Raw genomic sequence first — 12,418 nt, 5'->3', positions numbered from 1 at the left:
TTTCTTCTTCTGCAACCTCATTTTGTTCAGGATTTCTAGGAGTAGAGAACTGTTGAATAATTCCTTTTGTAAGATAAAATTCAAGCATCACACCATTCTTGAACTCAGTACCATTGTCACATCTCATGACCTTCACCCTCATATCCAGTTGGCCCTCAATCCTTGCAAGACACCATTTAATCAGCTCCGTAGTCTCATCCTTGGAATTCAGGGAGTAAACCCAAGTATATCTTGAATAATCATCAATTATTACCAGGCGTTAACTTTACTTCCTTATATTAGGAACACTTACAGGACCAAAGAGACCCATGTGAAGCAGCACTAGTACTTATTCAATTGAATTTACAAGTTTTTCTTTGTGTGATGATTTGTGTTGCTTACCCTTTTAACATGAAATTCATTTGTCATCAAGCTTGAACTCCCTCATTGCTTCCACCCAAATATTGTCCTTTAAAGCTTGAACAATGTTCTTGGGTTCAATTTGGGATAGGAAGCAGGAGTACAAACATATGTTTGCAGATTCAAATGCACTTTGGTAACTCTTTCATGAATATCTCCATTGATGTTTTCAGGTGGATGATTTCTTTCAACATATGAAGTTTGCACAACTTGATCTAAAATGATATTTGAGTCAAGATTTGTATCATTAATATTTGGTTAATCAATGACCAAATTAGTAGTTCCATTGTTCACTTGTGCATCCTCATCGCCATTTTGTTGTGATCTTGAAGCAATATAATTTCCTATATTCTAACATTGAAACAAAGATTCAAAATCAGGTTGTCTGCCATTTTGATCTTGATTATTTTGGTCATTAGTCCGCTCTTCATTGTTGACAATATGCTCTTGTTCAATTTGACTGTCAATTTGCACATGTTCCATGTTAGGACATTCTTGAACAGGTGTTTGCTATAGATTTTAGTTTTGCACATTCTCTGATTCAATTTCAGAAGTGGTCTTAGCCAAAGAGTATTCAACATTCTTGTCAGCAATATTTGATCACAAATTTTCCAAATCAACCATCTTTACAGAATTTTCTTCCTGGACAGTAGTTTAATACAGAGTTTCATCGAAGTCCTCAGGATAAATCTTGAAGGACTTTATTAGCTTTTCATGATCAAACAGCCATGATGCTCCATCTAATGTGTTAAACTGGCTTTCAATGAAGATAACATCAAAAGAATCAATCACACTCAATTGATCTTACACATATACCATGTAGGCTTTTGAGTGTGTGAAGTATCCAACAAAGGAACAGTCTAAAGATTTTGATAGAAACTTGTTCAAGTAGTCTTTGGTATTCAATAGTGAACATTTGCATCCAAAGGGCTAGAGAAACTTGATATAGGGTTTTTCTTTTAAACAAAATCTCATGGAGAGTTTTGTGATGACTTTTGTTGAGAAGCACCCTGTTCTGAACATAGCAAGCAGTATTGAAAGCCTCTGCCCAAAAAGTGACAGGTAGATAAGCATCTGCTAACATGGTCCTTGCAGCTTCAATGAGTGTCATGTTTCTTTTTCTGCAACCCCATTTTGTTCAGGAGTTCTAGGAGCAGAGAACTGTTGAATAATTCCTTTTGCAAGACAAAATTCAGGCATCACACCATTCTTGAACTCAATACCATTGTCACATCTCATGACCTTCACCCTCATATCCAGTTGGCACTCGATCCTTGCAACACACCATTTAATCAACTCAGTAGCCTCATCCTTGGAATTCAGTGAGTAAACCCAAGTTTATCTTGAATAATCATTAATTATTACCAGGCGATAAATTTACTTCCCTATATTAGGAACACTTACAGGACCAAAGAGACCCATGTGAAGCATTTATAGTACTTATTCAATTGAATTTACAAGTTTTTATTCGTGTGTTGATTTGTGCTGCTTACCCTTTTACTATGAAATGCATTTGTCATCAAGCTTGAACTTCCTTGTTGGTAAACCAATTACATGTTCACCCTTGACAAATTTGGTCATGTTCTTTAAGTTAACATGACAAAGCTTTTTTTGCCACAATTTTGTTTCATTTTCAGTGGCTTTGGATACAAAACAATTACCACCCATAGAGATAGCATCTTTCATTCTTAGTTCATACATATTTCCATTTCTAGAAGCCATCATCATAATCATGTTAGGAGGGATTACAAATTCAGGTTTGAGGATGAAACAGTGTGAATCATCAAAACCAACCTTATAACCTTTATCACACATTTGTGAGATCCTCAAAAGGTTATATTGCAATCCTTCCACATATAACATATTATCAAATGACACTTTGCCATTGGTTAGAATGCATTTCCCCATAATCTTTCCTCCATTCTCATTACTCAAAAAAGCAACAGGTCCTTCAAACTTCTCTTTATAATTAACCAGAGTTTCCTTCGTCCTTAGAACTACTTTGATCCGCATCATGCTTGTTCTTTGGACCATTATTTTTCAGTTTTCCAAGCCGTAAATCTCTCTTAAAGTGAACCGGTTTGCGACAATTCTAACAACTCTATTTTGCCTTCTTGTTTGAACTCGTGTTGTTGTTTCCATGAAACTTACGTTTCCCTTTGTACTTGTTCTTACCCTTGGATGTTCCAACATCCTTAACCATGATAAAAGATTGACCAGCCTGTTTTTTGACATCATTGACATCAACAATATCAAATGTTCTCAAGCCCTCTTCAATTCTGAAGTGACCTCCAAGTTCAACTAAACTTAATTCACCATTCATGTGTTTCAGATTGTGTTTGAAATCTTTCCATGAAGGAGGTAACTTGTCAATGATTGATGAATTGGAAATGGATTCATCCATGTTCATGTTTTGTTGTGAAAACTGCCCTAAAATTAGACACAATTCATGGTACTGTTCCACAACAGACCAAGATTCAACCATCTTATAATTGTTTAAATTACTAACAAGAAACTTCTTACTCGAAGAATCTTCTGCCATATACTTGGCTTCAAGTATATCCCATAGTTCCTTAGCGGTTTCAATGTTTTTGTACAAATCAAATAACGTATCACACATACCGTTCAAAATAAGGCCTCGCAAATGTAGATATCATTCTTCCATTTTGAATTCCTCCTAATCTATTCCATATTTCCTTCTTCTTAAACCACTAGCATGGGCGTACTCAACACATGCAACACTTTCATGGTAGTTTGATCGAAGTGGATCCTCTTTTGGCGTCATTGATAGTCCTGGCCTTCGAATTTCTTCAGAATGTCAAACTTTCACGTCATCTCCTTCAACGATGTCCATTCATCATCTTCACATAATTATTTATGATTCTTTTGTTGGGGATTTCTGCAATTGTATATCTTAGGAAAATCTGAGACTCGTGAATCACTATCAGATCAAAACTATTTGTTGGTTCCCAAAAGTTTTGACCGGATAAAACTCAAATTGAGTGTAAGAATCAGTATGGAGAATGAGAGAGTTTATTGAAACAGAGAACGTATCATATGATCAAACTACGTTATATTAGGGTTTGAAAAACATGGATGAGAGAGTTCAACCCCAGCCAGGGGAGCTGTCCCTTAGACCCTGCCAGGGGATGCCGCACCTCGCACCTTGCTATCAGGGCCGCTGCCCCCGGACCCCCGCCAAGGGGGTGTTGCCCCCTTGGAGCCCCCCATGACTAAGGGGCTTTTCCCCTAAGTACCAAGAGGACAATCAATTATAATAAGTTCAAATAAGTGTTCACCTCACACCGGACTTATTTATATATGTATTACAATTAACTTGACCAACATGTGAATCCTTAATTACACTAAAATCACTAACAATTAGGATAACCCATCCTTAATAAGCATCCCTTAACCATACTTCCGTCCAAAGCAGTCGAGTAAGTTGATTCATCACCAACCTCTAGTACATCACGTAAGACTTGATCGGACACGATGATTTCCTTCTTTTGCACCTCTGACTTTATACATTCCTCCTCAAGCTTTGAATTTTTCCAGAACTCCTCCACGCTCTCCATAATAACAATTTTGTTAGCCGTAATCGCCTATAGAATTCTCGATCGTTCTATCTTATTTCTTGTCCCGTCCAAAAATGCACAAATATTATGACTAACATCATAATCTTTAACCTTCTGCATAAACAAACATCAAGCTTGAACCCCCTCATTGCTTCCAACCAACTATTGTCCTTTAAATCTTGAACAATTTTCTAGGGTTCAATTTGGGATAGGAAGAAGGAGTACAAACAAATGTTTGTAGATTCAAATGCACTTCTTGTAACTCTTTCATGAATATCTCCATTGATGAATTCAGGTGGATGATTTCTTTCAACATAGGAAGTTTGCACAACTTGATTTAAAATGATATTTGAGTCAAGATTTGTATCATTAATATTTGGTTCATCAATGACCAAATTAGTAGTTCCATTGTTCCCTTGTGCATCCTCATCGCCATTTTGTTGTGATGTAGAAGCAATATCTTTTCCTATATTAGAACTTTGAAACAAAGATTCAAAATCAGGTTGTCTGCCATTTTAATCATGATTATTTTGGTCATTACTCCGCTCTTCATTGTTGAAAACATGCTCTTGTTCGTTTTGACTGTCAATTTGCACATGCTCCGTGTTAGGACTTTCTTGAACAGGTGTTTGCTCTAGATTGTAATTTTGCACATTCTCTGATTCAATTTCTGAAGTGGTCTTAGCCAAAGAGTATCCAACATTCTTGTCAGCAATATTTGACCATAATTTTTCCAAATCAACCATCTTTTTAGAATTTTCTTCTTGGACAGTTGTTTAATATGGAGTTTCATCGAAGTCATCAGGATAAATCTTAAAGGACTTGATTAGCTTTTCATGATCAAACAGCCATGATGCTCCATGTACTGTTTTAAACTGGCTTTCAATGAAGATAACATCAAAAGAATCAATCACACTCAATTGATCTTACACATATACCATGTAGGCTTTTGAGTGTGTGAAGTATCCAACAAAGGAACAGTCTAAAGATTTGATTGAAAATTATTCATGTAGTCTTCGGTATTCGACAGTGAACATTTGCATCCAAAGGGCTTGAGAAACTTGATATAGGGTTTTTCTTTTAAACAAAATCTCATAGAGAGTTCTGTGATGACTTTTGTTGAGAAGCACCCAGTTCTGAACATAGCAAGCAGTATTGATAGCCTCTACCCAAAAAGTGACAGGTAGATAAGCATCTGCTAACATGGTCCTTGCAGCTTCAATAAGTGTTGTGTTTCTTCTTCTGTAACCTCATTTTGTTCAGGAGTTCTAGGAGCAAAGAACTGTCGAATAATTCCTTTTGCAAGGCAAAATTCAGACATCACACCATTCTTGAACTCAGTACCATTGTCACATCTCATGACTGTGACAACCGCCAAAAAATTAGACTAATCTGGTAAATATCTTAACCGTAATCGCGTAATTATTAGTAAAATAAATTCATAGGAATAATATTTTTAGCTAAAGTTTTTGATTTTAGTTGAGTTTTAAAATATGGAACCCGAAAAAGTTCAGTTTTGTCCTGCAGTTGACACTGTACAGATTGACACCAAGTAATATCTCAAAACGGATAAATTCATAAACATGTCAAGTTGACCTCGAAAAATAAATTTTACATTAGGATATTAGAGATAGTGTATAAACTTAATTTTAGAAGGTTCGAATCGCGAAAATTAGAAAATAAGTAACCGAAAGCCAGTAAAGGACACCGTAAGGACCCGACATCAAGTTTCTCAGAAAATTATGTTTTTAGGCAGACATTGACTGTAATCAAATTTCGCTCAAACTCTGATAAAAATTATTAGAAACGGATGTCGTTTGGCTAGATAAATTACGAGATACGTTAAACCTTAACACCTAGATAATACCACATGTTATTAGTAATCCACAAAACCTTCCCACTCCCCCATCTCTCTCGGCCGCCAAATTTCCCCCAAAACCACCCACTTGTATTATTATATTAATATATACATACAATGATTACACTAGGTTACTTGTAAACTCAACAAACCATCCAACACACCTATCCTAGAATACAACTCATAAGTCTATGCCCTCCTTCTCTCTCCATATATACGTATACCACCACCACTTCACCATCATCACCATTTCAAATTATTATACCCACAATTATTGAAGATTAGGAGCATTTGGTGGAAGCTTAAGTAAATAACAAGAAGTAGGAAGCTAAGGAAAGGATTATAGGTAACACAAGGCCACATTATCATCTCCTTAGACAAATCCGAAACCTAAGGCAACCCACTTCAAGATTTGTATATATTAGTTACTATTTGATGTTTAAAGCTTGATTTTAGTATGTTTGATAATATACATGCAAGTATAATATGGATGTATGCATGCATGTGTATGACCCGTGAGTTTGCATGTGAATGTATAAGATGGGTTTTGTTGATTATAGGACTTATATTGGTTGCATATTAGCTAGTATAGATTGTCCATAATAATGTTACTTCAGTTTGTTTAAATAGGTTTAAGCATTGTTTTAATAATTGAAGTAAATGTGTAAATGGCCAAAGATTAAAGATGGATTATGGGTAAAAACACCCACCTTTGGCTGTGGGTTTTGATTTTGGTGTTGGAATGAAGTTGTTAACTTGTTAAATGTTAAAATGGTTAAGAAAGAATGATAATTTTGAAAACCCACATGGTTGATTTATTAAAAAGGTATTTGAAAAGTTGTAAGTAACAATAATAATGGTTTTGAAAAGGTAAATAGGATCTTGGAAAAGGGTTTACAAAGCGGTAGAGATTTGATTATCTTGAAAAGTTACTTACACATGCAAGTAATACAAAAATGTGATTCTTATAAAGTTCATACTTGTCTTGTATTGATTTTTTATATGGATTGAAAATGACGAACTAAATGATTTAATGAGACAAATGGAAAAGAATAAAATCTACTAGAAGTACTAGGATGCATGAAACATGATAACTTAAATAAACAAGAGTTTGTATTAAACTTACTAATAAAAGAAACTTTGTAAATTGTACAAGATGTTTTGCAAGATGATTTGATAAGTGAACATAATCTTGTGTGGATGATTAAAAACTTGTGGTTAGGATTACTTTATTAAACTCCATTGTAAAGATTGTTGGTATGATAATAAGGTTATTAAAATTACTACATATTAGTAATAGAAACCTTGTTGTTAAAGAATCAAGAATGTGTTTGTTTAAAGGATGATAATGGGATGAAATAAGAGGTTAATATGGGTTATTAAGATCTGGAAATTTTGGTACATAAACACCTTGTAGAGACTATAGAAATAACATGTTCATTGTGTAATTTAAAGCTTAAGTTAAGGTTTGAGTATGTGTAGAAAAAGAATTGTTTTGTGTGCATACTTGGTGCTTGATAATCAAACATGGGTAGGATAATATATTAATTGTTATTATATGTATATTTGCTGTAAAAATGGTTTGGTTTTGACATTGTGACTTAAATAGTTTGTTGGTGACTTTAACGGTCGGAAAGTTCGAGTTTTAAAGTGAACCGACGTGAATTTTTGGAACTGAATTAAAACTGCTACTAAATTCATAATATTCTTTTATTTAACATAAGTTAAAGTATAAGAAAAGTCAAGAATAGCAAAACTTAAACCAACCCGGTTCGTGTCGCGAAAACCGACACGAAAACGTCAAAAATTGGCATTTTTAAGAAATTGGCAACAAAATAAAAACCATAACATTTTTATTGAAAAACTAATAAAACTTGACTAGACACTATATAAAAAGTGTTTTTGATAATTTAAAACTAAAAGTTTTAACAAAATAACAACCGGCTCGTTTCTAAGCTCAAAACCGACAAAACCGGCAAAACCGACTAAAATAGAGTCAAAATTCTAAATAAAATAATAACTTAAATTTTCCGAAACACTCCAGCAACTAAAGGTAATAATTTTTATAAATTTTAATAATTGATTTAAATTATTAAATAAAACAACTATTAGTTGATTACTACTTGTTAATATTTTTTAAATATGTAATTATAGAATTATAAGTAGTAAACTTTATGTGTTGTGTGCTTGTATGGATTTTTAGAATAAGAATATATATATATATATATATATATAATATATATATATATATTGGTCAAACATGTATATAGTTAACCATTTTTTGTCAAACCCGAATTCAAAATTAACGAACGTGTACTATTATAGGACACGAGTGTTATACGAACAATCGGATTCAAAGGTGAGTTCTTCCTCCGAAAAGCATATTGTATATCTATATTCGTATTTATATATAGGTTTTGAAAGCGCATTATACTTTACAAATTGTCGTTAATGTGGGATGAATCAATTTGGTTAAATAACTGTTAACCGAATTGAAGGCACAGAAATGTTGGTAGATCTATCGGGGTGACGCCCCCCACTTCCATTCGCGTTGGGTTAAAAGTGGGAATATTTCGAGTATGGTACGTTTTGAGTTATCAAATTGATAGTCATACACGCGTTGTATTCTTAGCTAGTTTACAACAAACGCTTTTTGTGCTTAAAGGTAAAATGCGGGTTTCGTTATTATGTTGTATCGTGTATAGATCGGTATTGTTGGGAGTATAATGGCCGTACACCATTATATTCATGTGTTGTTCATATATGAATTGTTTATATTTATATGATAAGTTTTTCTCGGGAATAACTCACCAACATTCGTGTTGACCCAAATATTATTTAATTATGCTTTTCAGGTAAGTGAAGATTTCAAGGTGGTATGGAAATGAGAGCATGGGATGTTTGAACAAAAGTAAAGTATTGTAAACCGTGTATTAGCACGTGTAATAAACTATGATTTTGTAAAATATTTTCTTATAATAAAAGATGATGCTTTTATTATCAATTGTCTATTAGTGTTGGCTATCGGCATCTGTCATAACCGAACGGCTTAAGTTAAGACTTCCGCTGTGTTAAGTTAAGATTTTCGGGGTGTGACAGAAGTTGGTATCAGAGCCAATAGTTATAGAGAATTAGAAAATATAAAGTTTTCTAAACTATAACGGTATGTTCAAACACGCGCTCCTTTCCCGCATCTCGAAACGAAATGGTAACAAGATATATATATATATATATATATAATTGAGTATTACTAACTTGAATTGATATGTTCTTTTCAGATGTCGACCTCTGTAGCGATCGAATCCGACTCAGACTCCAGTAGCAGCAGTATTCCCCTATCACCAATTGAGTGGCGCCCGATGATTGCATCAGGAGATGCCGGGTCTACTTCGGGAGCACCGGCTCCTGTTGCTACACTCCCATTGGCTGTGATTCCACCTCCTCCACCACCGCCTCCCGCACCGGAGCCCGTGGTCGAGGAACCCTCCGATCACGAGCTACTTATGGTTCTCCTCGCCAAGTTCTCACCCTATAAGAACATTGTTCACAACATGGTAAACCACGTCCTTGCTATTGAAAATAAGCAAGGCATTGATGATCAAACACGTGACGTGTTGTACCAGTTTGTGAAGGAGTTGAGGAATCAGGGATTGCTGACAGAAGCCAGAGTGGGAAGCCTCGAGATGAGAAATGGCATGATAGAGCCATGTGTGGGTTACTTGATGAGCCTTCATTAGACATAGCTCTCAAGTAATATGTTTTGGGTAGTATGTCTATTATGGTAGTTGTTATGTAACTTAAATTTGAACATGTCGTCTTTTGTCTGGTTGTGGTGAAATTGGTAGAAACTAGAAACTATGGTGGGTAACTATGGTGTAAGTAAGTACAACTAATTTTGGTAGTATTTTGGTAAAATATAAAATCCCACTCTTTGATGATTATATTTATGTTTGTATTATTAATGATGTTATTCAATTCCTTACAATTTAGAAAAATATCATTTTTCCAAAACTAACAAAATTATATTCTTTTTCTAAAAAGAACATGGCACCAAAAACAAGACGAACATCTAATAACCAAGCAACCGGATTACCTTTATCTCAAGACGAGTTAGCTCAACTAATCGCTCAACATGTAAATACGGCACTCGAGCAACATGAGGCTAACCGCAACGCAAGCCAAAACCCCCTAAATACAACTAATACTTCAAATGGAGAAGCACCTAGAACCGAAAATCTAAACGAAAACCCCTCAGGTAGTACGGTACGCGGGTGCTCATACAAACCTTTCCAAGGTTGCGGACCGAGAGAATTTACCGGTGCCGAAGGACCTTTGGAAATTATCCGATGGATCGAGAAGATGGATTCTTTAATGAAAATCAGTGATTTCACTCCTCTCGAACGGATAAAATACGGAGTATGTTCATTCCGTGATGAGGCACTCGAATGTTGGAACTCCATAATTCAAAATCTTGAAGAAGATGCCGCTTACCGTCTAACTTCGGAAGAATTAAAAGAAATGTTGTTAAAGGAGTACTGTCCCCGAAATGAACTTCAGAAAATCGAATATGAATTCTGGCAGTTAAAGACGGAAGGTGATGACATTGGAGGGTATACTTCCCGATTCAACTCATTGGCTCGGCTGGTACCCCGACTGGTTACGCCTGAATATGCAAGAATCGAGAGGTACATTTGGGGCTTAGCTCCCGAGATCCGAGGAATGGTTACCTCCTCCAAACCAACCACTATCCAGTCAGCCCGAGAGCTGGAAAAATCTTTAACTGATAATGAATTTCGAATGAGAACTCTGAAAGACTCCGGTAAGAAAGCGACCACCGCCGAACCTGAACGAAAAATAGTTACCGAAAATCATAAAACCAGAGAACTCAAACGAAAGTGGAATGGTAACTCAGAAGGACAGTTCAAACGAAACCAAGGAGCAGGAAGAATGTTTGCAGCAAGCGCAAGAGGATCTGGACATGAATCCACTTGTAAGAGGTTTGGAAAGAGTCACAATGGGGAATGTTGGAGATGTCAGAAGTGTAATCGATTTGGACACCAGACTCAGTACTGTTTCAGTAAGGACTCTCCGTCTGGTTCAGGAAAACCGAATACCGGATGCTTCGAGTGTGGAAACATGGGACACTATCGAAAAGAATGTCCGAAGCTCAGAAATCAGAACGTGAAAGGTAGAGCCTTCGAGATAAATGCGAAGAAAGCCAGGAAAGACTCCTCAGTAGTTACCGGTATGTTCCTTATTAATAGACGCTACGCATATGTATTATTCGATACCGGAGCCGATTTAAGTTTCGTTTCCAAACAATTTGAACCCTTCCTTGGTATAGAGCCCAATAAGTTAGATACCAAATATTCTATAGAATTATCTAACGGGAAGATGATTGAAACCAGTAAAGTCGTGCGAAACTGTAGTATCCGCTTAACAAACCATACGTTCAGTATCGATTTGTTACCTGTCGAGTTAGGTAGTTTTGATATCCTTGTGGGAATGGACTGGTTATCCAAGAATCAAGCTGAAATCGATTGCTCAGAAAAGTTGATTCGTTTACCACTCCCAAGTGGTGAAACATTGACTGTTCAAGGAGAGCAAGGTAACTCAGAACTTAAGCTTACCAGTATTATGAAGACACGCAAAATGTTACGCAAGGGTTATCCAGCATTTTTGGTAAATGTTTTGGATACGGAAGCTGAAGGGAAAAAGATTGAAGACATTCCTATCGTAAGAGATTACCCTGAAGTTTTTCCTGAAGATTTACCTGGATTACCTCCACCAAGGCAAGTTGAGTTCAGAATAGATTTAGTTCAAGATGCAGCACCGATAGCCCGATCTCCGTATAGACTGGCACCGTCGGAAATGAAGGAACTATAGAACCAACTCCAAGAGCTGTTAGATAAAGGATTCATTAGACCTAGTTTTTCCCCGTGGGGAGCACCAGTTCTTTTTGTGAAGAAGAAAGACGGCTCGTTTAGAATGTGTATCGATTATCGCGAATTGAACAAACTGACCATTAAGAATCGGTAGCCCTTACCGAGAATTGATGACCTGTTTGATCAATTACAAGGATCCAGTTATTATTCAAAGATAGATTTGCGATCTGGATATCATCAGTTAAGTGTTGCAGAAAAAGATATTCCTAAAACCGCTTTCAGAACTCGCTATGGCCATTATGAATTTCTGGTCATGCCATTTGGTCTAACGAATGCACTGGATGTGTTCATGGACCTTATGAACACAATTTGTAAGCCATACTTGGATAAATTCGTGATAGTATTCATTGATGATATACTCATTTACTCACGAACTAAGAAGGACCACGAGCATCATCTGAAACTGATTCTAGAATTGCTACGAGATGAGAAGTTATATGCTAAATTCTCAAAGTGTGAATTCTGGATGAGAAAAGTACGCTTCCTTGGACACGTGATTAATTAACAAGGTATACACGTAGACCCCTCAAACATTGAAGCAATCAAAAATTGGGAGACACCAAAGTCACCTACCGAAGTGCGTCAATTTCTAGGCCTTGCTGGGTATTACCGTAGATTCATCGAGAATTTCTCTAAAA

General features: G+C 35.9%; 1 protein-coding gene across 1 annotated transcript; it reads left to right on the top strand.

The window, feature by feature from the left end:
- The first annotated feature begins 9,879 nt into the window (after positions 1-9,879).
- On the top strand, positions 9,880-11,721 carry LOC143588429 (uncharacterized). The gene has a single exon (XM_077069431.1). The coding sequence runs from the start codon at positions 9,880-9,882 to the stop codon at positions 11,719-11,721; it is 1,842 nt and encodes a 613-aa protein (XP_076925546.1).
- Positions 11,722-12,418: the final 697 nt, after the last annotated feature.

Source organism: Bidens hawaiensis, unplaced genomic scaffold (genome assembly GCF_021521415.1).
Source record: "Bidens hawaiensis isolate Kalapana, Puna unplaced genomic scaffold, B.hawaiensis_p1.1 tig00036365_1, whole genome shotgun sequence".
Classification (NCBI taxonomy): domain Eukaryota; kingdom Viridiplantae; phylum Streptophyta; class Magnoliopsida; order Asterales; family Asteraceae; genus Bidens; species Bidens hawaiensis.
Note: the sequence above shows the minus strand (reverse complement) of the source record. Positions and strands in the feature narration are given on the sequence as shown.